Below are 27,108 nucleotides of genomic sequence, written 5' to 3'. Positions count from 1 at the left end.
TTTCAATTTACTTTATTCCGTTATGATGCCAATAAAAATTTAATTACAACGTGTTGATCTGTTATTTATCCAAGTGTTTTATTGTGCTTTTTTCGGAATGTTACTAAGATCAAATTAAGAGATACATCGACGAAATAGTCCACCAAATTTTACCATTGGCCTTTTCTTATGAACCAAGCTAATCCTTTCAATTCAGAGATTCCAAAATTTCGTTCCTATCTAACATTGATTGCCTTTGAAAGGTGATACACAAGTCTTAAATAACTTCGCAACAATATTTCGATTATTTACCTTCGTATTACTAAGTGAACTTTACAACAAAAATATACAAATAAGTTTTGTGACAGCTTGAGTTTTATATTGAGTGTACAAGGGACGAGGATGAAGCAGAAAATGGAAAAAAAGGAGAAAATCCTGGATCACCTGCGTTACCTCCCCCACCCCAATGAAAAGCATCCCCTCGAGGGCGGAACGTCACACGATTTGGACGAGCAGAAATAACTGCGTCGAGAAAACCTCAAATATTGGTAAGACAACCAAAAAGGAAAATAATGGAGGAGACGCCTACCGATTTGCACATGTCGAGCTTGCGAAATTAAGGTCAAGTTTTAAAGACACTAACAAAAAAAACTTGCACATGAATCTTTCATGCAACAACCAAACGACATTGTAGCGTATGCGGCCATGTATGAAAATCCCATGTGTACCCCTTCCCACCCAACCGAGGTGGGGTGGGGTCTCACTGGTTCGTAAAATAACAAAGACTTGGCCTTCCCCTTTTCATCCATCTTACTTTGACCTAGTTGAGGTCGACCGGCGTTATCCGGTGACTAATTGTTTACTTTACAAAAATATATCCTTATGTCTATACTGCTCTATAGCCCAATAAACGTCATTTGAATTTATTACCGAATCCTTTAGTCCATCTTGCGAATTTTAACTCAGTTGTGGGACAGTCAAATCTCTATAGGAGCTGCAAATCGGTCACCATTGTTAGTTCGTCAGCTTTGAATAGCTAGGTGGGGCGTACTTGCGCCTGAGATACTTCAAAATGTACAGCGGTAAACAACTAACCAAAGTGATGACCACCACTTTCCACAAAAATTCAGTTGATATGAGAAATTTTTCGTCTGAAAGGAAAAAATAAAGAACGTGAAGTAATTTACCAAATAAATTATACAATGAGCTCACGGACGAGTGAGAACCAGGCAATACAAGATAACATAAGAACTCATGAACATCGATGAGATTTTGGTCTAAATGGTTTCAAACATCACATAACTTCCGGTTTATCAAGCAAGAAACATCAAGAATCTCCCAAGATGTGATGGCCAGTAGTCTGTAGCAGGTTGTCTACCCACTTTTTTTTTATCTCTTTGTCCTGGCTAAAATATATCTCCTAAGTGGAGAAAGAAAATGTACTTACCCAATCCCAAATAAGCATGAGAGTCGCTGAGGCCCTCCCCGTAAAACTCACCGCGTTTCCCATTAAAAGGAGCTTTTGCGTACAAAAAGAGGGATACAAAACTTACCAAAGGTGCGTCTAAATATCGCAAGCGTCCCAACGTAAATTGCAAGACTGAAAACTTCAGCTAACAACATGAGCCAATGCCACGTTCGAATTGTAAGCGCCACCATCAGCAGCTCGGTGAGAATCAGTGCAGTGAAGGTAATAGTCACGACATGGATGAATTCCTGATCGAACAGAAAAATGCCGCCGAACATAATGATGCCACCTAAAGAGAAAACAAAGCGAGGTCATCAGGCGCGCTTCAAGAGGAATAGCATCGGCGAAACACTTTCACTTCGCCAGTAACACGTATACAAGTAAATGTTGCGTCCTCTTAGTAGTCACGCAATGTTTTGTAATTGTGTGCTCCGGCACAAATTTGAAGTTCGATCCATTTTTTATCCTTTCAAAATTTTTTCAGTAATATTTGGAAGGCTCCCGCTTGTTTGAGGAGTCAGTGGCGTAATTATCTTGCTCTAAAAGGTAGTAGGTAGGTAGTTAAGATGTTTTGGATGGACAAGTAACAAATGTGGATTTGAGATCATGTAACGTGTCGCTGATTTAGTTAGTAACGAAACGAATTTTGCGAATGAACGGAATGACTGGTCCGAAAAACATCCTTTTTGTAACCCAAAAGGACAAAACTACTACAGTACTGAGAAGTTATACCTTTGCCGACCATCCTTCGTAACCTAATTTCACAGGTTATAAAATGTGCGTCTGTTCTACTTTTGTCAAGAAATAAGAATGACCATCCTTATGTTATAGAGGAGACTCCATTCGTGAGTGAGCAACACTTACCTTGGTATATACTGATCAGAACCCAAATAAAGAAAGTCTTGTACGAGAGTGACCTTCCCTATGGATACCAAGGCGAAAAATAAAAATTGTTAGTTGCCTTAACAATATCCGAGACGACGACATCAAAGAAACCCTAAACGAAAAGCAGCGACTGTAATCCAATAGTTTTACCAACCTTTGCTAAATCCTTGTATAGCTCGGGGTAAATTAAGGCGATGTCAGAGGGGACATCTTCGTCCAACACAAGAGAAAATACTGGAAACATGGTATATATGGTACCATACCTGTTGAAGTAAGAGGTGATTAGCCGGCGGAGACTCATCTTAACTTAATGCAACGTAAAAGTTGAGGAGAGTGGATCGCATAGTTGCTACAGTTTTCTTAGGTTTAGGTAGCATGGAGCGACTTAAAGCAATGCTACTTCCTTGTATAGGATAAGTAACCAAGTATTCAGTCAGCTTGACCGAGTAGTTTCCATTATCCATTTATACCCCAAGGTGGAGAGAGTCGCACGGCAAAATTACCCCACCCTGGACCAAACGATCCACAGTTCAACATCTTCCACGAATTATTGTACGCCTAACAATTTCAACCAGCAATGTAAACAATGCTCACACTTTAAAAAATATGCAGTTTCCATGCATAGCAGGCCTTATTGTAGTAAATCTTACCCAATCATTAAATATCCCGAGAAAAGCGAGACTGACGCAAAATAAAACACACTAGAAAAAACTGCCTGCAAGATAAAAAGGAAAAAACAAAGTTAAAATACTATTTAAAACATCAGCTCTCGACGAAACAAGAAGTCTTAACGAGAAGATTCCGTCATGAAGTCAATTAGAGTTCTCCGTCACACGCTTTTTCTTACTACCAAGATATAAAATGAGAGAACTCTGATGACGAAACTAAATGCAGTGTCACTATACCAAAAGGCAAATTTGGAATGGCAACCTAGTCCCTAGATGACCTCTCATGCCTCACTGTCCGCGTGAAGTCTGAGAAAGTTGTCTGTAGATATTACGTCAAAGCTTACAACGGAGAACAGGTTTAACTGAGCTGAGAACCTCTTAAAGCAAAGCTGAGTAGGCGGAAGTTTTCGATACAAGGAAATCGTGTCTTGATTTGTCTTAATGTCACTGAGTAATCGTTTACCTGCATCACAGAGATGATCAGGCCTCTGTGAATCACAAATTGACTAAGAGCTGCCGATCGCTTGTAACTATGAAGCAAAGGAAAACAAAATCATGACTGATAAAAAATAATTATTACGTACATTTTCACAACGACTGGAGATTTAGGCCACTCCTGGATTGATAGAGGTAAAATTCAAACTGCACACCGCCGATCAAAAGATTAAAACGGTAAGTCAGCGCAAATATTCGAGATAGCCAGGGAAAATTACAAGTGAAAAAAACAGGTAAAAAAAACAAACAAACAAACAAACAAACGAACAAACAAAAACGAACAAACAAAAACAAACAAACAGAAACAAATAGAAAATAAAGGAAACAAAGTAAAATGCCTAAAAACCCGGAAAATTGTTAGTGACCAGTTCTGGATTGTTTGAGAAATTGAATTTGGTATTCCAAAAAAACTACACAGAGAGGCAAAGCAAAACTGATGCAGCTCCAGTTTCAACACATGCTGTAGAGAAAACAAAACCTTTTTGATTACCTGTTTCGACCATGCCACACCAACAATCTTCCAACATATCTAAACTGTGAAATGGAGAAATCCGCTGCAAGAGAGGCTTGTCGGCCTTCCTGTGGGCATCAAAATAACGATTGGTCCAAACAACAAAAAATAAGAATTATCAATAATCATTAGAACTCCATGTTATTTTCTCATGATTTGGTGGAGATAACTCAAACATTTTCAGCCTCTCCCAGTGCAATGTTTGCCCTCTTGCCATACAAAACAAATTCCTCGACTTTTTATGTTGAGGTACTTTTATTTTGAAGTTATATCATTAATATTTCGCTCACTTTTCCTTCGATGCCCACTCCGGCATCCGCTGCCTGGATCATACTGACGTCATTTCCGCCGTCGCCTAAGAAAATCAAAGTTTAAAGATTTGTACCAGAAGGAGAGCTACTGTAGAAAAAAGAGTGAAGCCCCTTCCCGTTAAAACAGAGGAAAGACCGTTCTCTGCAGTTGAAAGAGATCGTCTACGACATCTCCAGATGTTGCAGAAAAAAGGCAATTTACAAAAGAAAGTATGAAATTTCAAAGAGACAGAGGGGCTACCGAGTTCACGTCTCACTAATCTTTCAACCTCTTACACCACTGGTTAAACTCTTACCTATTGCGCATGTCCTCTTGCCAGTATGTTTCTTGAGTAATCTGACTATATCCGCCTTCTGTTGAGGTGAGCAGCGGCAACACACCACAACAGGACACTGACAGGCCAGTTCCATGAACTCTTGCTCGTAATGATGTATACAGACCTAAAAAATTGAAAAGGTGTCAAAACCCCTTTTATGTTGAAACCTGTTTTGGCAAATCTGTTCAAGAAGAAAGGACGTTTGCTTAATACAAATATAACTATTCTGGAAACAAAAAGAGCCATTTCGCCGTACAGTACATTTAATCCGATGCATATTCTGTTGTGCAGTTCATTTGATCTGCTGTATAATCTGTTGTGCAATTCATTTAATATGTTGCATATTCTGTTGTGCAGTTCATTCAGTCCCTGATGTTAAAAGATAAAAAAACTGGACGAAATAAGAAGATCTTGGCGGAAAATGATTTTATGGTTACTGAGAGGGATTCCCTCAGAACGAGTGTAACAAAAAAAACTCATAGACTTTAACACAGCGCTTCTAAGTTGGAGATTGCAAACTGTTAGCAGCATCCCTGCAGCATATCTAGAGATTTATTAATTGAACGAGATGTTGAAGTAAAGATTGTATACTTCAGTATTATACACAAACCGCAATTTACATATGGCAAAACACAACATTTTCCTCGAGGAGTTTTGTGGAGAATATTCGTCTTTATTGGATTGAAAAATGAGTGAAAATCCTCAGCCTCGCTTTCAAGTCTCTCCGAACGAGGCTATGAAAACCTCACCTCCAAAGAATCTCCTTTGATTATCAACGCGCAGTCATTCTTTCTCCTTAATGAATTTAGCTCCAAATGTGCTTCAGAACGATTGCTTATCTGAAAAACAGAAAAAAAAAATCGAATTACCCTGAGGCTTCTTCCTCCGCTATTATTTTTAATTTAATCAGCAGAAAAAGTAGCGTCACAAAGAATACACAGAAACTTTTATTCAGGGAACAGTTCCATTCAAGGGTGAAACACTGTGGTCCTGTCAACAGCAATGTGCTCCTCTGGTCAATGGAATGTTTCTACCCTTAACGGTGACTGCGGAATGCAAGATTTATTGTACAACCGCTACGTTTCTTCTCGTCATTGAAGGAACACCTCTACCATACTTTTCTTGGCCCCGAGGGTGCATGTTTCCTAAATAGAGGTTCCATCGTATGCACGTAGACATCACAAGGTTCACCAGTAAATCGAAAAACCAAAACCTATCAAAAATGCTCGAAAATGCAAAATCCCAAACTAACCTGTTTAAATGTATAGATAGTTTGATTTCTCGCTACAAGCCGTGAACTCTGGGCGATACAAGTGGCTGTCTCCAGTTTGTCGCCTGTTAACATCCATATCTGAAAATAAATTACGAAACGAACGCATGCGTTTAAAACTATTTTTTCAAAAGGCACATGGTCCGTCGCTCTACCAGTCAGTCAGTCCGAGTCGTTCTGTCTGTCGGTCAGTAAGTCAGTCACTCAGTCAGCTGGTCCATCTTTCTGTCAGTCGGTCAGTCAGTCGCTTTAGCTCGCTTCAATTGCTAAAAATAAGAATAACCAGTTTCAAACGTTAATATCCCGGCATAATCTTTGAACTGTGAATCAGCAGTCTCAAAAGTCAATTGAGACCCACATCTACGCTGGAGGATGTTCGAATAGACAAACAACTCTCTGTGATCAAGTCAAGCGATGCAAGACGGTTCTTTGATTCTCCTACAAGTCACGTTACCTTGACGCCAGCATTCCGAAGCATCTCAAGGGTAGGACGAACATCAACCTGCAAAATAAAACCAACGGCCATTAGCTTTCAAACACCGAGTAAATGACCAATCAAATAAAACCTCAAAAAGAGACACAGCTTGTCAATAATAAATGACGAAATTCTTAATTTAATTTTCGATGTACTCTACAAGTTATTACCTGCAGTTTATCCTCGACTCCGGTTAAACAGAGTAACTCTAAGTCGTGCTCTAAACTTCTTTGCACATCCATAACCTGCAAAATTGATACGATTGCCTCAAAATCAGATAACTCAACGACAATGGCAAATATTGCGCGCTCTAGCAGACAAAATAAAGTCCACTCTTCTTCATTGTGAAAGGTTATGAGACTTGATCCGTACTGCGCAACAAAAGGAGAAGTTAAAAATAAAAATGTTGCATCCTTTATAAAAGCAGGTGTCATATTGGCACCATAATGGCTGCCTCTCTACCTTAGCCCCTTTCCTTGGCCCGAAGGAGGTGGTTGTGGTGAGGTTCAACTTGACATGCACTGATGATCACTGTCGCTTATAGAAACATTAGCATACAAATAGATTTTACCTTCGATGCTCGGTCAGAAATGTTTAGTTTGGCTTGATTGTATCGGTGCTGTGAAGAAAAACGAAAACATTTCAAAATATAACCATTTCTAAGAAGAGTAAAAATGAGAACAACACATTCAACACACTGCGTCAGAAAATGAATTGCACTAAAGCTTGAGACTGTAACGTTGCAATTTTGAGACCATCAAAAATACTTCAAGGAAGTAAAACACAAAACGAAGGCAAACAAGAAAACACCTTTCAGGGTAATTAGTCGCATATAAGCATATGTAGGTACAAACCTCAAAGTCTTGATACTGTTCTTCAGTCAGGACTTTCTTGGCAACAACAAGAGTTCTGAGACCTTCACGTGCCATGTTACCGCACTGAGAAGAACCAAAACAAAAAGTTAGACACACTCGTGAAACGGTCAACCGGAGGGACTGAGTAACAAAGTAACCGGAGCTCGTCCCAGTGTCCTTAGCAAAGAGTGACCAAGAATACCTCAACTGCTCTTGGATGGGAAGTATGTCCATCGAATGTTACCCAACCCCTTGCATTTTTTCAGATTTCCCCAACAACTCGCCGAGACCCACTTACACTCCTGAGCGGTGAGGGAAACTTCAATAGGTAAATTGTTTTGTAGAAGAAAAAACGCAACATGATACGCCAGGCCTTAAACCTAATCTTTTTCACCCGGAATTCAGCGCGCAAGCGTTTAGGCAACCAAGTCCCCCATGAATCACGTTAGTAAAGGATAAGGAAAACACGCTTAACGCATATCAACCAACCCTCTTAAGAAACGTTACTAATTGCTGTGTTTTTGGTCAAGAATAGGTGTGGTAAACCTGAGGTTTGTCAAGAGAGAGGTTCGCATATCACGGTGACTCAAGAAGACCGAAACATAAACAGCCCCTTTTTACAAACAAAACCTTTTCCTCCTGTGTGTTAATTGACGAGGAGCTCCTTACTATACAGTACCTCCTCTTCAAGCCAGTCGTTATATTGTACAATGGAACTCATGACTGTGTCTGCGCCTTTCATGTAGAAGGTTATTTCTCCCGTCGCCGTATCCTACAGGGACACCAACAGAGAATAAACTGAAAGCTTCATTCGGTAAATAGTCCATTTTACTGTTGTGTGCTTGGTTGCCAAGCCTTTGAACAGGAGTGAGGCTGAGGTTGGCCTTGTTTTGCAAATAATTTGTTATCGTGCTAACTGGATACTGGTTTCTAGCACAACAAGGTCATCTTCAGCCTCCTTCCAAATCAAAGGCTTGGCAACTAAGTACACAACTGTAAAATGGCCTATTGCAGTGGGCCCTTTTCACAATGGAGACAGTTTTTACGAGCTTGTAGAACAACAAATGCCATTTGAAGTTAACGATGAAATGGTACAAAATCTTCCATTCTGGATGGTAAATTGTACAATTTGACATCTAAAACAATTGATTCAAGTAGCTTTTGGTTTTGCCCTGATTCATAACTTAATCGCGAGCATTATTAGTTCAGTTTATTAGTTTACAACAAATATACCAAAGAATAACTAATTAGCAAAATATCAGCGAGGCAAGGTAACCCAACGAAGCCAAAACAAAACAATATCAATAATTTTGCCATCGGCATCGACAAAATCATACCATGTGTCAGTGATGGAAAACCTTTCAATAAATAGAAAGAGCAAAGAAAAAGAGAACTGACATTTTGCAAGCCGTAGGAAAAACAGTATTGTTAAAAACTTTAAGTAAGGGGGCAATCTAAGGGTAAGTAAGAGTTGTAAAAAAAAAAGTCGCGAATCCATAGTCATCAACGTTATTATTATTACCCTGAGAATAATACCCATCCGTTTGGTTTCTGAAGTGAATGGAAAAATCTGCAGGATGTTAAACACGAGTATCTGACCATATGGAGTCTTCAGGTGCATGCTCGACAAATCTCTATGAACCAGTGTCAGTCCAACGCTCTCCGTCCACGTGACCAAGGCAACCTGTGTCATTAACGATTGACGCAAAAATTAAAACTTCCTCTAAAACAAGGTCTATGAGTTTCCCGGAGATAAAGGGAACTGACATATCCTACCAACAAACAATAGGATTAGCAAAAAGAACTCTTAGTGGAGCAGTTATAAACGAGTATGATCTGGTGCGGCTGAGATTCGGAAAATAGAAGACACGAATGAAAAACTAAAACTCAAAATTTTGTATATTTTCGCATCTGTATTAAGTTGAAATTAGGCCAGATTTAGCCTAGCAAGTTTTCCTCCCGGCTTTGCATACCACTTTGTCAAGGAGAAGTTTGTCGCTGCGTGACAACTTGTGACTAAATAATTATTGTCACGGATATGTTGTTGGAGTAGAATTTCTCTTAGCGCTGTGCTCCAGGGAGAATTACCAAGTGCCCAAAGTGCTCTTGCCTCGGAAATCTGGGCAATATAACTCCTTAAAACTTCTATAAAAACATGAACAAAGTCGCCCAAAGTTTTTTTTCAAGTCATTTGCAGAGAAAATCTCGTCATTATGTACCAATGATAGAAAACTGCCTCGTCAGAGTTTGGACCTGGTCATTACACAAGGAAACACTTGTCATTGAAACTACACCTTTAACTACAGTGGTCATGTACCTCATCTGGACTGGATGCCTGATATTTCATATCTGTTTCATCCCTAGCAGCCCCTCCATCTACGTCACTGTCTTCGCTGGTCACGCTATCCAAACGCACTCTAGCACTCTGGCGGTTGTTTTCGGTCTCGTCCGTAACTGGCGTGACATTGTGGCATAACGCAAGTGCCTTGACAGCTTCGTGAGTACGCGTGACAACCGTGCGACGCACCTTAAAGGGAAACAAAGTCCTTTAGCTTGGTCGAGGGCTACATTACGAATACTGCATGCTCACAAGTCATCCATCAGTGAAATAAATGAAAAAAAAACTAAGAAATTTAAAAGGAGATAGAAGAGAACTGGAAAGAGAAATTATACAGAAAAGTAAGAGAACATAACGCAATCGGCTTGAATTTTACACCAGATTGAGATGGCGGGGGGGAGGGTTAGTAGGAGTTTTCTACACCAGTAATAGAGCCTTTATTATTGGTGTAGAAAACTCTCACGGAGTTATGAAGTAAAATCAATGCACTCCTAGTTTTCTCTCAAGACTCGGTGGAAAGCTGCTGTTCAAAACATCAGACAAATTTGGAACACTAGAATTGAAACTCTTCACCGTATTAATTTTTGTCGAAAACTTCAATTGCTGGAAAGTACTCCGATAAGAGGCCTCAATAGTGCCCAAATCTCCTCTAATTTCTCTGGTCCTCCTTGGAACTTTGAACCTCCTGCTTAAAATATCAGCTTAGGAATTTTTAAACGATATAGCACAAAATTATCTTATTACCTTGCGAGAAAATTAGTATGTCAACTATAAGGGAGAGTAACTACTCAAATTCTTATAATTACAGTGGTTTCGTAATAAATCACACGCATGCAGTGCATTGGTGACCACAGAGTCACCTATCGTCGTTCCCTTATAATAGTGGAGTATCACCGAGGAGGCAAAACAACTCTCTGAAACGATGAAACTGTTTCTGAATCGACCAATATACTTAGCATCCGAGAGGGAACTGGGGCGCAATCTCTTTTATGGCGCTGGACAAGACGTAGTGGCATTACTGTCTCAGAAAAGACAAAAAACGTCTCTTTTAGGTCAGAAATCTTCGCAAAAGTATTCCAAACCTAAATACCAGATGTTACTATATTTCTCTTAGCGTAGATGCCACGAGAGAAGCGTAACGGCTGAGAACAGACAGAGTGATGGCCAGTTAGTGTTGTGAACTTCCGTTGTCCTGTCGCATCTTTGCAGTGTGTGGTTACATTCTAAAGAGATGTTCAATACCTTAAATTCTTCAAAATTTTCCCTTTTTTTACAGGAAGATAAAAATTATTAACAGTTTTTTTTTTAAACTAAACCAACCCTTTTTGTCGTTCCTTCTTTTTTCGATTTCAAAAACACAGAATGTACAACTACCAAGGAAATAAAAAAGACTTAAACGAAAGTTTACATTTTAAGAGATGATACATCACTCCATATTTCTTTCTATATATATATATCTATATTTCTCACAATAGCAATGAATGGCATTCAATATTTTTAATCAATGTCATATCAAATATGTTGTAAATCGTCGTTAAGGTCTTTGATCTGTCGGCAGACCACCTAGAAGATGAATGCCTTTGTTTAGTTTTGAATAGTTTCTATAACTGAACAAAAGGAGAGCTTACAGATCACTGCACCACATGATCTCGTTCAGATATTGCTTCTTTCAACAGGTAAAAAGGTTGATAATAAGAAAAACGCCATTCGCGTTCAAAAAAAGGGCTAAAAACGTAAATTGTAAGAACCTTTAGTATGTAAGACAGAAAGATATCATTCGGTCGCAAATTTATAATTCAGTCTCACACGATGGACAAAGATATTCATTTCACATCTCAATATAAATTGTGTTCGCGTTGAATTATAAATAGTGAACGACTAAAATAATATCTGTGTAGATTCACTCGTGCATAACAATCAAATGATATATTTCCTAAATCACAAGTCATGTGAGGTTATAGCAACATCATCTCTCGACAACAGGATTCTTCTACTTCTGATTACGTAAGGTAGGTTTGAGGAACCTTTTTCACAAATTTAGCTAAGAAATATACGTTAAAAATACTTTTGAGAATTCAACTTGCCTTATTTGTAGATAAAGTTATTGTCCGTAATTTATTTAGTTTATAAGTAGTCTTTCGCTTTGCATTAACCTCGAAAATTGATTTACTCGAATGTCATACTTATTTGATGGCAATTTCGGGAGTGATCCCTCGCTTTGGCGAATTAACAGATAACAAAATTGTTTTGGCTCGTCGTGTAACAGATTCCAGTAGATTACTCTGAAATCAAGTACTGAATACCTCCATTCTTATGCAATACGTTTCTCTGAAATTCACACCGCACAAAACTTGGCTCAAAGTCGAGCGATAACCAAAATAGGGCCAAATGTAGAGAATTCGGAATTCTCTACTTTTCCTTTTTGTTATCAACAGGTATCCTTGCTACATACTGAGCAGAGAGACGAGGAAATCGCCTACGAAAACTCAGAGCTCCAAACAACAGAGCAGTCAGGTCATCGGCTGGGATCATTTCATCATTTCCAGTCAGTTATAAAGCATGGCAATCAATTCTACATCGAGGGAACAAATTCTGGCCATGGAGCTCTCTAGCCGAGAACTTTCCCTAAAGATAGCCGAATGTTCTATCTACGCAGTTCTCATCCTTGTGGCTTTCTTTGGAAACTTTATGGTTTTCTTGGCAATCATAAAAAACTCGAAACTGCGAACGGTACCAAACTATTACATTGCCTCACTCTCGATCGCAGACATGCTGATGTCACTGAAAATGCCGCTGACCTTGGTCACGTTGATAGCGGGCGACTTTGTATTTGGGGAGGCCATCTGTCAATATCATGGCTATACTGGCTCTGTGCTTGGTGTCGCGTCGCTGCTGACAGTCACACTCACAGCCGTCAACCGATACGTTAGAATTGTTCGAGTAACAGATTATCCGAAATACTTCAGCTCTAAAAATGCTTTGCGAAGTATCGTTGCAGCGTGGGCACTGGCTATCATAACGCCTATCCCTTACCTTGCAACTGGACACCGATTCGTATTTCTCCCTGGAAAAGCGTTTTGTTTTTATGACCTGGACGACCTTAACATTTATTACGCCGTCACGACTATTATCGGCTTCTCGGTACTTCCATTTGGGGTGACCGCAGTATGCTATTACAAGGTTTTCCGCACAGTAAGACAGCATAATAGCATTTGGGGAAAACTGTTGACACGAATGAGTGCTCCAGGAGCTAGAAAGTTCGGCGTGAACGAGGTGAAACTAGCTAAACTTCTTTTCGTCATTTTGCTGAGCTTCGCTGCTTGTTGGACGCCATTTGTAATCATAGACACCGTAGGAGCTTTCAAGGGACAATTCTATTTTCCGAGATACGTTTATCTGATTTACACCGTGTCTGTAGGACTCTCGTCCTGCATTAACCCTGTCATATACGGTGCCATGAACCAGGAATTCAGATCAGAATTTAAGAGGATATTGACGTTTAGCTGCTGTAGGTTTTCGCTTCCGAAGAAACACGTCCAAGCTAAATATGTTGTTGATATTAAGGTGCAGAGGAATGAACACATATAACTCACCGTAGATACACGTTGGATGTGAATCGGAGACGAAAATATCACCAGAAGCAGGTAGCTGACTATTTTTGGCCTTGGGCTTTAAAAAGTACTTCCAATTACGCGCTTCCACTGTTAAAAACCAGTATTACTTTTTTGTTGTAACCTTCTTTTCATTTATTTTTAATGTAGAGCTGATCAGACCCGAGAACAAATGGAATACATTTGCTAGGAAGGGCAATAGAACAAACCTTCGCTCCTTGCACAGGTTTTTTGGACGTGGGTCCACTACTGCGTGCATAAGAAGTCTTCACATGGCTTGTAACCTGCAACACAGCATACGTCATCAGTACGATTTAGTGTCAGTCTTCCCTAGGACAGTTAATCGAGTTCAGTGTACCTCTTCCATAGAATCTGTGCCAAACGATACTGTTCCCAAGTGAAGACGTTTGAAAACCTGTTAAATAAAGTAAAATATTCAGTAAGCTTGTAAATTCATTGGAACAAATGATCATCAGTTTTATGTTTTCTTCTACGCGGCCAGCGTGCAAAAGGGGAGCGAAAGGGGAAAACTGATTCGAGTGCTTAGCGAGGGATATATTTCTCAAAGGCACCATTTCGTTTGCACAACCGGCAACGCATGCTATTTACGCTTTTACTAGCCCTCTTCGATCAGATAGAAAAACAAAGCCGAGACTTTATGACACAATGTGAGAGGAACGTGTCTCGCCTAAAGCCACAACAAAATGAGCCGACCAGGGGTCGATTTATTCCTGAGTCCTGTCCGCTAACCTTTACATCACTGTAATTAAAAAAAAAAAAAACCGAAATAAAGTAGCATAAAAGATAACAGTACCATTTCATTTTCAGTCAGCGTTCCTGTCTTATCAGACAATAGATAGCCTATTCGCCCCAGTTCCTCTGGGATAGTGCTGCTACGCACGACTGTCCCGGGGATGTCTTTGTCGTGCATCATCATCCACGAGTATACAACTTTACCCAAGTCCAGACTGACACGGAGACTACGAGATAGAAAAAAAGGGAAAAGTAACTTAGTTACGCGAAAAGCCATGGATAGAAAGGGTTTGCATGAAGGACTTCATATCAGCGACCTCTTTTGATAACGAAGCAGTTATCAACTTGAGTATAGGAAATTATCCCGGAATGCACTGGCTTTGCTTCTCTTTGGCGCTTTGCGATTGGCTCTGTAGAATACTTTGCCATTCACTCAACTAATCTGACGCTCACAAAAAACAACCACAACATGACTATACACACTTTTCTTTGTTAGAGGCTGGTCACGTGTATTTATCCCAAGTTTTGATTGGCTCCTTATAATATTTCCATGCACCGTTGCAGGATTTGAGTATTTTGCGTTTGATTTCACGTGATCAGTCGAGATCCTGATAAGAAAGGACGATACCAAGTTGACTTACCTTAACGGAATTATGTAAGAAAACAACAAGATGAAACGCAAGAAATAGCGATACCAAGGTCCATTGTAGCCCTATTCGAGAAAACAAAGCCGTTAGTTAACATCGCCTGTATCATTGTATTGGCTGTATTCATTATGTTAAACGTCTCAGACTTCAACGAAATCTGACCGTTGACTGGGGTAGGTCGAGTGCAGGTTATTGAGTTCTTTTCTGACTCATTCGATAAATAAAAGAGATCAAAAATACGTTTTATAAGTGAGTGTAAAATTTCGTGTAGTTTTTCAGTTTTAATAGTACCTTAACTGATACCATGACGAAGGAAAGGCTGACAGTAGCCACAAACAACAGTTTGGTCAGATTATTTACTTCCTTATCAATAAGCCCAACCTGAAAGGGAAAAAAAAAAGCAGTACCTTAAAAATTATCAAATTCCAGGTCAAACCCTAGGATTCCTCTCAAACATCCAAGAATGACTATTAATCCCAGCTTCATATTACTGCACAAACAAATTTCCATATCGCGCCTAACCTACCTTTGTCGCGGGGTTTGAGGTATTCATCACGCTTCTTGTCTCGGACCCCGTATAAATCACTAAACCCACAGCAGTACCTGAACAGTGCCAATAAAAAAGTTTAAAGATTAGACTCTAGGATCCCCCGACTTCCTTGATAGAGGGAGGGGGTGGGGGTGGGGGTGGGGGGGGAAGAGACAGGTGAGACGGAGTGGTTTAGAAATCTGATCTTTAATCAAGGCTGTGCTCTAGGAAAATTTTCAGGGCGCCCTTCGGGCGCCTAACCATGACAAGTAGGTCGCCCAGCCTTCCATGTTGGTCGCCCGAATTGATTAATTAATTACTAATTAATTGATTAATTAATTACTAATTAATTGATTAATTAATTACTAATCCATTTTATAGTTGAATCAGTTAATAATTAACAATAAAAAAATCCTTATTCAAAGATTTTGATTCATGGATGGACTTCAAAGTTTATCTAGCTCTCATTAGAGAAAGTTACAGTGAATCGGGAAGCCTTCGTCACTGCAACTTACTATTTGCAAGAAAGTTAAAATTTTCAGAAAGTAGACGAAACCATTGATAGGATGTTTAATTAAAACTTGATTGCAAGTTTGTGCGACTTCCGGCCGAGGAAACCATTGCTGAATGACAATCTTTACTAATCCGTGACGTTTTGAAAGAGTAGCGTTGTATACTTCTTACAGTTCCAGGGAATCCGCAGAATTGCCAAACAGTTTCATCTTAAATCTCTCTCGTTCAATATTCACTTCACCGGGCACGGGCGGCGGAGCGAGTTACTATATTTAGCAGTCACGTACTCTATTTTGGCGAACTTGTGATATCATGAAATCCTGTTATAAATTAACCACATACATGTTAAAACCGCTAAGAAAATTTCTTTGAAGGTCACTAAAATAGGTTTTGAAACAAAAGGGTTCTTATATTAAAGTTTCATTTTCGTCAAATTTTGATCGAATGATCACAATTGAGAGCAAGTCGCCAAATATGGTGCTGATAAACATCTTGCATGCCACGGACGAAGCTAATTAAATAAACACAAATTTGCATCAAGGACGGTTTCGTTTTATTAATCACGCGCTCCACTGTTGAAACTCCTTTTCGGGCTAGCGGGAGCCGGGGAGCACAATGGAGTTTCTTTTTGTTTCGTTCCGTTCCGTTCCGTTTCTATACGTTTGCTGGTTTCGTTTCGAGTTTTCACACAAGCCGAAATCTATGCGCCCGGACGGGCGACCGCTTTTCTTTTTCAGTCGCCCGAGACCAAATGTTAGTCGCCTGAGGCGACCGGGCGCCGCTAGAGCACAGCCTTGTTTAATTGATCACTCAAAAAAGGAGACTCCGAAACAACATCATATTTCTTAGTTCCTTTATCATGCACAACAAATAAACACTGTGTAGGCGTTTGTGTGTGCATTACTGTTTAGAAGATACAAAACGTGGTGAGAACATTAGCATATGTTTTAGTAACAATACCGCTAAAAAGTGACATTCCCTCGAACCTCGATCTTCGATTCTCGATAACTTCGAGGCTCGAGTCGAGTATCGAGACCCTTTTAACCCATTAACTCCCATAAGTGACCGAGACAGAATTTCTCCATACAATATCGGTATAATATCAAGCAGACGAGTGATGAGAATAAAGAACAATTATATCGATTTGGGGAGTATAAGTTGATCCAATACTAAATTCTCCAAACTAACATCACAAGAACTGTATGGCAGACAGTAAGGAGAATTACTAATGAGATCTTGGGAGTTAAAGGGTTAATTTTAACAGTAGTTCAAGGCCTCACTCAACTTAAATATTGTACTCATTACTGAAGGGTTACAAGTAAAGACACCCTGTGCAAATAACTGATAACAATATTCTCAAGTACCTGATGCAATCACAGTGTTGGCCCACATGGTATTTTCGATACTCAGGGGAGTTTCATTCCTCTCTCCATCATACTGTGAAGAAATAAAAAATACTTATGTTAATGCTATTACCGAACAGCCTAATTGGCACTGACACAGGGAATTTTCTTTAACTGGGACCACTGAAAAGTTAACTCACCCTTGTAAAGGTTCCAACAAAACTGTGAATGTCCTTCTGAGGTTTCTCTGCATAAACAGAGGCACTGATATTCAGCAAATCCTACAAGAAAATAAAAGACATCATGGGTTATCCTAACAAATATTGAGACAATGTATATTTTTGCATATGCAGTTCAGCCATGCATCCAAACACCAGATATTGCACAATGTGCACTGAGAAAAAAGAAGGAACTAAAGGAAGGGGGGGGGGGAGCAGGGGTAACAGACACCTGCTTTTTAACAAAATCATTGTGGCAAATAGGCCTTAAACACTCACAGCATCACAAGGCAGTCGCTGACATGGTTCTACAGTCAAACGCAGCTTCCAGTCAGTTTCCCCATCCATTTGGTCTGTTCTTAGAAAACAAGCTCCTGGAATCAAAAACAAAATTTCAAATAATCATATGTTGGATAGCCCCAGGCCTTCTGACAGGGTTTTAAGGTGCAGGCCCAGCACTGTTCAGTCAAAATGACAAAATAGAGACAAGCCTCCTTACAGAAAAGACTTCAAAATACTGCACCATGCTCAAGTGATATGTATGAAATTTACACTAAGACCTTTTTTACTATTAATAACCACAGTTATTATAATTAAAACCTTTTACCATTCTTTTCTGAAGTTCTAAGAAACACCATGTCAGCAGGAACTCTTTGATCCTGTGTGAGAAGAAAAAGGCAAAGGATTTGACAGGGCTAATAACCTTTGATCTTCCCACACAATTTTTACATCAACTGTTGTGAAGGGTGGTTAAAAATGGGAAATACACATACTCATTCTAGGCTGTCAACAAGTTTGAAAGTAGAAGGTTTATACAACACAATGGACAGCCAGATTATTGTGGACAAAATGTTGTTTCCTCCCATCACACTGAGGAGCCCAGATCATTAAATTAAAAAGACAATTGTTCTTTAATGGTATTTCAGGAATTGTACATTTGATTCCTCGTGGTTAAGTGAAATGAAAGTGGCTAGCTAAAGAAGGCACAGTACAGTCAACTCCTGTTATTGCAGACATCCTCACAGGGCATGAAATTAATTATTTTTTCTGATAGCCGCTTGGCTCCTAAATTTTTCAAAGTGGTAGCCAATTAAAAAAAAGTTGGTCGCCATATTTAAAGACAAATAAAACCTTTTTATAATGCTGTCAGTGTTCTAGATAGACCCTCCAAAATTAAGTTAGGAAAAAGATCTTTAACATGCTACAAATTGGACACTAGGATGTCCAATTTAATTAACTTTATCTTTAAGTAAGGTTATGATGAAGCATTCTAGTCACCAATTTGGTGACTAATTTTCAGGATTTGGTTGCCAAAGTGAAAAATTTAGTCGCATTGGTGCCTGTATTGGGTGCAATTTCATGCCCTGCCTCACAGGGAAATTTAGTGTCCATAATAGTGGAAGTCTGTAATAGCAGGGTACAAGAGAAAAATAAGTTGTCTTGCCTCTGAATATATGAAATAAAATGTAACTAACCAAACAAAGTTTCTAACATGGTCTTACAGACCAGACACAGATCTAGCCCCAAGCAGGAAATGCTCATGTTCACACCCAATTGAAGAATGTTTTCTTTAATTTTTCTTTATCCTAATGTCACTTTATATTACGTGAGTCAGGATTTTGGACAAAACAATTCAGTGTTGGCTATAGTGCGAGAAATACAAGTGAAATAATGCACTGGGGGAGGAGGGGTGGCATGAAAGTGTCAGCATTTCTGTAATAGCAAGAGTCTGTAACAATGGGAGTTTAAGTCATTTCTTCATGTGTTTTGCTAGGGGGTGGGGCTGGCTCTTGTCTGCAGATTTGGCTGTCCTCTTATTGACAGCTCTGCTCGTTATTCAAAAAATGGTAATACATCTTAGAATATTCTCATATTAACAACAGTTGAGTACATACCTTCTCGACTATGATAAGGTCTGATACCTTAATGGCTGAGCTTGGAATGGTAACAACACCTGTTATTTAAAAAATCAATTTAAAAAGCTACTGAAATAACAGTGGAAAAAAGTTTTTTTTAAGTTTAATTATAGATACGCAGTACACTAATTGTTCCACCAATGCTACTTTTCATAACAAACAAACCCCAACTGCCAAGAGGCAAGCTGGATGGGTGGCTGTTCACAAACCCAAGTGAAATTAATCTTAAGGCAAACCATGATAAATCTGGCTGGTATGCAGCAGGTCAGACTGCTTGTTACTGCTTGGATCAGAAATTCAGTGCTCTCTCTTTTTTTGTTTGCTTCATGTTTTTGATATATTTATCATCTTAGTTTTCACAAAATGTGTAATTGATTCATGAAATTTGGAAAAGGAACAAACAACCAGGATAAAAAAATTATTTTTCTACAAACATGTACTTACCTTAATTCTGCAGGCAAAGTACATATAATATTATGTGACGCACACAATTGATGAGCCACTAGAAATTTATACTTCACAAATATTAATTGCAAACAGCCTCTACTAGACATAACTGACCTTTCTTAGTGAGTTTCTTATATTTTTGTGAATTGACCTCTCTGTCTCTTCTGAATCTAACAAAGTCATCATATGCCTCACGACACATTGTCACAAACACAACAAAACCCTACAGAAAAATTGATTGAAATAAAGTTGTTAGATGAACTTAAAATGCATTCCATCTATCAGTAACCATAGAAAATTTCAAGCCTAGACTGACTCAACAATCACCAACATTTATAACTGCAGCCACAGATCAAAGACCCATTCTTACACTGTATAAATGGCAAAACTTTGTGCTGGGCATGATGGACATTACTCACTTTATTTCTAGAACTAACATAGTTTCTGACAGGTAAACTCAGGGCGTGAAATTAACTTTTTTTTCTGATAGCCACTTGGCTCCTAAATTCTTCAAAGTGGTAGCCAATTCAAAAAAAGTTGGTCGCCATTTTCAAAGACAAACAAAATCTTTCTTTAAGCTGTCAGCGTTCTAGATAGACCCTCCAAAATTAAGTTAGGGAAAAGATCTTTAACGTGCTACAAAGTGGACACTAGGATGTACGATATACAAAGTTCAGGCTCATCTAAATCCAAGATGGCGTCTAGTTATCGATCGAGATGCATGTGCTACGTTTTGAAAACAAACTTAACGAGGAAGTTTGCCGCGGATTTATCTTTGCAAATTTATTTAATTCACTATATCTCTTAGTAAGGTTATGATGAAACGTTGAAGTCGCCAATTTGGCGACTAACTTTCAGGATTTGGTCGCCAAAGTGAAAAATTTAGTCGCATTGGCGCCTGTATTAGGCGCAATTTCACGCCCTGAAACTGATACTTTCTCAATACATAGGTTATTTAGTGTTCCTTAAACCTCTTCCTTACAGGATCTAAAGATCAGTTCTCCCTACTTCCTGTCATAGATTTTCCATAACCATCGTTTTGAGAATTCAGTAATGAACCGAATAATATCCCTTTTGTTGATATCTAGCTTACTTCTCATCTCCTTCAAAATGAATGGAATTTGTATGGAGAAATTTCCCTTAAGTCACTCTTGGGAGTGGGGTGGTTAAACAATAAGTGAATAGCCAACATTTAATAGAAATGCAACATTCTCTGTATTCTGATGTAATCAGTGAAACACTTGGACTGGTGTATTTTATTTACTTAATACATGGTGGTAATAGGACTGAGTGGAGTCCAATTTGGTCTGTAATCATACAAGTGATTAACAAAATTGGACAACCACTAAGTGGGAGTGCCAATCACGAGTATGATTACCAACAGAATTGGACATTGAACACAAAGTCCTGTTACCAATCAATCATAACCATTACAATTTCCAGTTTAACATCATGTGGTTCTTCTGCACTGAGTGAAGCTTTTGACTTGCTTCAATTTTAATTTAATTTTAAGATTCTATCTCAGTCTATTCAAATCATTTTTCAAATTTGATGTGATTCACACATACTAACAAAATTATAAGTCCATTGTAAATTATAGACTTACCAGTGGAGCCCAGTATGTATACAGATAACCAATCCGCAGTTCAGGAATAAACTGAGTAGAGGCTACCATAAGAAAGTACAAGTTCAGGAAAAACTTGAACTGGTTGTATAAGGTCTGAAAATTAATAAACATTATATTTTTGATCAAATAGCAGAGCAGTAGAAAAAGTTCCATCCTTGCCGCCTACAGTACCTTAAGTATAGCTGCTTATACATAATTTAACACAGTTTATCATTATTGAAAGAAGGATAACTGTCAAGAAATCATGTCTGTTACCAACAAACATGGATTGTATAGACATTTGCAAACCTCGGTTTTTGAAATGCTGCTTACGCACTCATTGACAAGTCACAAAAAGACACGTCTTTCTATTGCAGATTGCTTAACAAATCAAGGCAGGTATCATTTTCTTGCAAAAACTGTTTATAATTGCAATTTATGAGAGAGGATAACACTGGCCTGAAAAAATTAATTGTTAATACATCAACAAGCAATGCTAGGATTACTTGAGGGACAATAATGTATAGTTAATAATAGATTCTACATGTAAATGTACTTCACCCCTAATAACAATTATTTATACTAACCAGAGGAATGAAAGTTATGATATTGTATTTCTGATTACAAATGACATTACGAGGGAACTTCTGAGTTGCAGACTGAAAAATAAACACAAGCACATAATAAAATTAGCTAACCAATGAACTAAGGTTGACAACTGGGACTTCTTAATTGAAAAACGTTTTACAGAGTGATTCATGATTCAGCCAATAACTCACACTTCTTCCACTGGTCTTCATGTTTTTTATAACAATGTCTTATTGGCATCATTAACCCTTAAACTCCCAAACACTGATTACTTATTCTCCTCTCTAGCTGCTACACATTTTCTGGCTGATTATATACTAAACAATAATTTGGCCTTTGATCAAGATTATAACTTCTTCCTGATATGTTTGAATATTCTCATCACCAGCTTGGTGGATTATGTATGGATATTATAGGGAGAACTACATAGACATTGATCACTTCTATGAATTTGACGGTTACACTCTAAAATAAAAAGTAGTTCAAATATTTTTCATGTCATTTGATATTAACCCCTATAAATTTTAACCACAACAGAAATATAAACTGATTATATTAAAATATTAATAATAACTAAACATAGGCTCAATAAGCTTATCAGAAGTTTCAATAAAAACCGGTTACCAATGGTCTGCTGCAGCCTATAGGATCTCTTACTATTGTCTGTCTAGCCACTACTTGTTTACTCCAATATAAAAACGTTTAAATCATTTATAAGGGAAAGTTGTAAAATCACATGCTAATAATTCTGTGATAAAATGCAAGTGTGTACTCTACCTCTCTTCCTAAAACAACTGTCCTTGGCTTCATTTCAATTTTTCCCATCAGACTGTCAAAACAACTATGAAAAAATACACACTGTTAAAAAAACTGCAATGTTTAAAAGCTAAACCCCACAGTAACTGTGATAAAAATTTAAATTGTAATCACTTAGAAATGGATGTTTACCCTCTCTCTGGTCAATGACTGTGTCTCATCATGTTTCACCCCTTGGAGTGTCTCCCTTCTAATTTGTCCTTACAGTAATCACCCCTTATCCAAATGCAAAGGTCATAAGGATAAAGGAAATAATCATCAATTGGTGGGGCTCTTGATTATTAACCAAATTCTCCTTGTCAGTTCCATAAGAAATGAATAGAGAACAGTATTGAGAATATAAATACTGATGTTAGGGTGTAAAGGATTAGGACGCCATGCCCAGGGTAATAATTTGTAATACTATAGCACTAATTAGTACTAAGGCCTTTCTGTATTTCTTTTTTGTACAGCTTGAAAACAGAGAAGAAAGTGATCAGATTATTTCGTCTTTAGTTATTAAATAAAAAAAAAAGCAGATCGATCAATCCTTTAACTTCTAGCCTTAATAACCCAATAGAGATTAGAACAGATCATATCCTGATAAAAAAATCTTATTATAATAAAATAGAAAGATATTGGCGGAAAATAATGTGAAAAATGGCGACAAATAAAAAGGACACCTGTATGTACAAAGGTGTACGTTACGACATGTCCTGTACAGCTGTATGTCAGTTTAAAATTTATGTGAGCCCGTGATAAAAAATTAACAAATGCGACGAACAAATTTTACATGAATTTTTAGTGTGGAGTTTTAACAATGAGATCAGTCCATGTACCTTTTCAATTTGCATTATTTACGACGCGTCTACATGACCTCTCAGCAAGAAAATTTGTAAAACGATTTTGCTTTCTTACCTTCGAAAAGACGACAAAAACCCACAGCAACAGCAGAACTTCCAACAACGCTTACAGCACCCCTCTTTCTTCCGTTTATTTTTCCCTTTTCTCCTGTCCTTATCTCCACTATCTGACGACTGATAGCCCTCGGAGAGACCACGATCATCGTCAAAATCATCATCAACCTCGTCTACCATTAACGGAGCATCGTCGGTCGATCCGTATCCCGGTTCGTCTTCAGGACTTGCCCGCAAATTCGCCTTGTTCCGGAGCTTCTTGTAACCGTTCGATTTAAGATTACTGAGGGGCACTTCTTCGTATGGCATTTCGGTGGCAGAGGTCGACAGATAATCGACTGAATCGACGTATAATCGTGTTGTAGATCTAGTAGTAGTCATAGCTTGGTGACCGCCATTTTCGAACTTTTTTGTTAACCGCTGGGCATGTACACCGAATTGATTTGAGCAATAAGATTCGGGGGAGGGGATGCCTAGGAAAGTTTGTTAACCTTTTTCATACCGGAAATTTCTGCCAATGCATAAAATTTTGCAAACAACACAACAAAAAAAGTAAAGTACCGAGCAAAATTTAAACTTATACCCTGAACATCCCTTACATGAAGAAATATGCACCGTTGAAACAATTACCATACGCTTCCCATCCCCTTCAGTGTAGTCTGCATTCTTTAACATTGCCTTTGGTCACAGATGGTTGATCAGGAAACGCCTAATAAGGTAAAGAACTTTCCAGGATCATAATAATCGGCGACGCATAAAAAGATTTATTGGAATTATCTTTAAGATAACTGAACAAAACGGGTGAAAAAAACAAACAAACAACCAAACAAAACGCACTCGTTTCCATCAGACTCTTTCATTTTTTGGTCTTAAACGTAATTTCATATTTTACGATTTTCTTCTTCTTAAACTTTTGACCACTGATAGGACCTAATGATGTCTAGCATCTAATTTCTCCTTACAATATCACCCCTGAATCACACGCATATTGGTCACGTGAGAAAAGGAAATGATCACCAACTAAAATCTTGACTGATAAACAAATTCTCTACATCAGCACCTTAGAAAATATATAAAGAACACTATGAAGAATATACATACTGATTTAAGAGGGTAAAGTGTGAAGAGTTTCAAGGCCTAGTATTGTACCTTTTGTATTTTGGTGTTTCCCATTTTCAATTGCGGCCCGCCCTAACTTCTGTTATAAACTAACAATATTTGGCTGCGTTGCTTCTTCTGAAAACCTCTTGAGGTCATAATTTTTTTTTAAAAAGGGAGAAAATTAAAAACAAAAACCTGTCTGATTTTTTTGTTATCGGGGTTAATCCATTTCGACTACTAGGTAAAAAAAGAAATCCGTCCTTTAAGCCGTGCGAGTTATGTCCTTTTGTAAGGGGTTAGGTGTCATGGTTAGAATTAATCTTAGCAAATTAAATCTGACAATGGTATAAATCGGTAAACTGCCGGTAAACTCGTCTTCTTCTTTACTTGTAAAAAAAGGAAACCTATCAGAGGAGTAGATTGGAACAAAAAATACAATTTGGTAAAGAACTACAAGGAATGGCTACCGCTTATATATCGCGTCTCTCCTAAGCGTGTCCAGTTCTAGCCTGTGCCAGGCTCCCTCGGCCAGTGGAAACAGGCGACAACATTGGGCGGACGAAAAATTGTGGGAATGTCGTTCCTCTGCCGTTTCCTTTAACTAGTAACACGTGTCGTCTACCCGCTATTTTCTTCGCTTGCTCTGACCTCGAGTTTGGTACAGGCTGCTCCAATCCCTACCTTTTCAATAGCCGTCATATATAAAAGTGCGTGAAAGGGCAGGGTCTTGAAATGGTTCGTGGAAATGCTGTGGTAATTTACAAAATCTCATTAACTGACTAGGTAAATATGCATGCACGGTCAGGCGACAGCGGTGTTCAACAATTCAAAATTTTCATTGGGTCTTTCCTACTTATATTCAACTGCATTGAGCCTGGGTGAGGGTTCTCACGTGCGCTGAAGAGGGGGCAGGGAGCAGTGAGAGATAATCGTGCTAGAAAGTAGTCTACAAAAAAGGCTGTTTCGCATCGTTCGCCGTCTAGCAAAGCGGCGGCGCTCGCGGGTTGGCAGGCGAGGAGCCTGGGATGAGAGATAGGATGCTGGTCTTTCCAAAGAGCAACTTTGTAACTGATACTGCAGCAATTCTGAGGATCTGCTCCCATGTTGCCTTGAAATAGTTTGATTGTTAACTGAAAGTTCTCGAACTTCTGTGCTGTCAAGAACGTCGTAAGATGATCTAAGATGATTAATGGCGACCGCGACTTAATCAGAACTTAGCATGTTGGTAAAGGTCCGGTCAAGAACACACATCTTGACCAATTCGTATGGTCTGCTTGGTCGCTGCAATTGTTTTCATTCGTTTCAACAGCGCCAAACTTGAAATCGCTCTCGTTTCGGACACCTGAGGTTAGCTATGCATTTCAGACAACCGCATAAAAATCTTCTCTGCTTCTTATAGCGTTGCGTGTACGTGTGTTGCTATGCATGGGTGACAGATGTTGTTGGCTATGACTGCGTCATTTAGGCCAATTAACGGTTTCATAAGCCGACTTTTACGAGTTAATTGGATTTCTTAATTCTCTTAGCACGACAAAAGCTTATTCTCTGCTAATGACATAAACAAATTATGACGGATTTTACTAAGTATCTAGTTATGACCGTGGAAACGGTTTTGAATTAGTGTTGGCTTTTTGTTGTTTGTTTCCATGGAAAGAGGTCCTATGGATTTACTTTATACAACGACTTGTTCTTATTTTGCTTTGGTCAAAAACCAAAATCCACCGCACGGAAGAATGAAGAGGGAATCAGAATGCAAGTATATAGTATTTTTTCTTCAATTGTAATGATCATGCAGCCCAGAAATAAATAAATGACTAATGCCACTAACACTGTCCCTTCATTTTGCCTAATGCCTTAAAGATGATGAGCGCGAAAACATTTATCAACGGCACTCATCACAAACGATCCAGTTCTGACTGAATTTCAAGTTGTTCAAGGTGAGACCTTTTAGAATCTGCCATGTCCACGGTAGGTGCAAATTAGGAGGTGAAACAGCTGGCTTTTGGTGTATCAAGTGCAATATCGCATAAAAAGCTTTGTCGATCCTTATCTGGTGAGAGGATGTACGTCGACGTTGCTTTTCCTTTACAAGCACACCTATGATAAGGGACGAGATATAGAATTTGCTTTGCTTCACAGTTCTCATGGAAACAAAATTCACACAACACAAAATTAACCTACTCTTGAGGGCGGGCGCACAGAACAAGGATGTCACAACCCTCAATCCTCCACTTTCGCGTTCGTTCGATTTCTTACGGTTGTTACTCCATGAGCGCACTAGACTGTGATCCGCAACAAAATAGAAAGTCCGTGGAGAGATCATGCACTTTTCCCGATCCCGTTTGTTAAATACTTTTCGTTTTTTTTTTGCGCTGGCTTGTAGAACGTTTGACCAGTACAATGAAACCTCGCTGACTTGAATTCTAACGAAAACAACAAACACTTTGAGATACAGCCTGAAAGGTTGGCTTATCTGAAAGTAAACATGATCGAAAATGCCCTTTCAACAGCCTCAAGTCTGATTTTTTAGTAGCCTTAGCTTAAGTCTGATTC

At 38.7% G+C, this 27,108-nt stretch overlaps 2 protein-coding genes across 2 annotated transcripts; one reads left to right on the top strand and one right to left on the bottom strand.

Moving 5' to 3' along the window:
• Window positions 1-57: 57 nt before the first annotated feature.
• On the bottom strand, window positions 58-23,852 carry LOC131794307 (probable phospholipid-transporting ATPase IIA). The gene is made up of 34 exons (XM_059111813.2): window positions 23,456-23,852; window positions 22,520-22,583; window positions 21,742-21,813; window positions 21,155-21,268; window positions 19,663-19,771; window positions 19,081-19,139; window positions 17,793-17,844; window positions 17,465-17,559; window positions 17,168-17,248; window positions 16,989-17,061; window positions 15,109-15,185; window positions 14,874-14,963; window positions 14,577-14,647; window positions 13,997-14,162; window positions 13,541-13,597; window positions 13,392-13,466; window positions 9,551-9,760; window positions 8,756-8,917; window positions 7,913-8,005; window positions 7,234-7,317; window positions 6,951-6,998; window positions 6,550-6,624; window positions 6,359-6,406; window positions 5,887-5,985; window positions 5,384-5,473; window positions 4,614-4,758; window positions 4,297-4,361; window positions 3,986-4,074; window positions 3,464-3,530; window positions 2,983-3,047; window positions 2,487-2,595; window positions 2,312-2,369; window positions 1,533-1,736; window positions 58-1,130 (listed from the first exon to the last, which is right to left on the bottom strand). The coding sequence occupies exons 1-34, from the start codon at window positions 23,833-23,835 to the stop codon at window positions 994-996; spliced, it is 3,483 nt and encodes a 1,160-aa protein (XP_058967796.1). The 5' UTR covers window positions 23,836-23,852; the 3' UTR covers window positions 58-993.
• LOC136279458 (melatonin receptor type 1C-like) lies at window positions 12,131-13,182 on the top strand. Its single transcript, XM_066163260.1, has one exon. The coding sequence runs from the start codon at window positions 12,131-12,133 to the stop codon at window positions 13,157-13,159; it is 1,029 nt and encodes a 342-aa protein (XP_066019357.1). The 3' UTR covers window positions 13,160-13,182.
• Window positions 23,853-27,108: the final 3,256 nt, after the last annotated feature.

Source organism: Pocillopora verrucosa, chromosome 3, assembly GCF_036669915.1.
Source record: "Pocillopora verrucosa isolate sample1 chromosome 3, ASM3666991v2, whole genome shotgun sequence".
NCBI lineage: Eukaryota > Metazoa > Cnidaria > Anthozoa > Scleractinia > Pocilloporidae > Pocillopora > Pocillopora verrucosa.
Note: the sequence above shows the minus strand (reverse complement) of the source record. Positions and strands in the feature narration are given on the sequence as shown.

Bases quoted from the DNA above. Each gene is read 5' to 3' on its own strand.
- LOC136279458 (XM_066163260.1), top strand. From the start codon at position 12,131: ATGGCAATCAATTCTACATCGAGGGAACAAATTCTGGCCATGGAGCTC.
- LOC131794307 (XM_059111813.2), bottom strand. From the start codon at position 23,835: ATGACTACTACTAGATCTACAACACGATTATACGTCGATTCAGTCGAT. The intron at 8,006-8,755 runs GTAATAATAATA...GTGTCCCTGTAG, and splicing joins GGATGGGTATTATTCTCAGG to GATACGGCGACGGGAGAAAT. The intron at 7,318-7,912 runs GTACTGTATAGT...GGTTCTTCTCAG, and splicing joins ACGACTGGCTTGAAGAGGAG to TGCGGTAACATGGCACGTGA.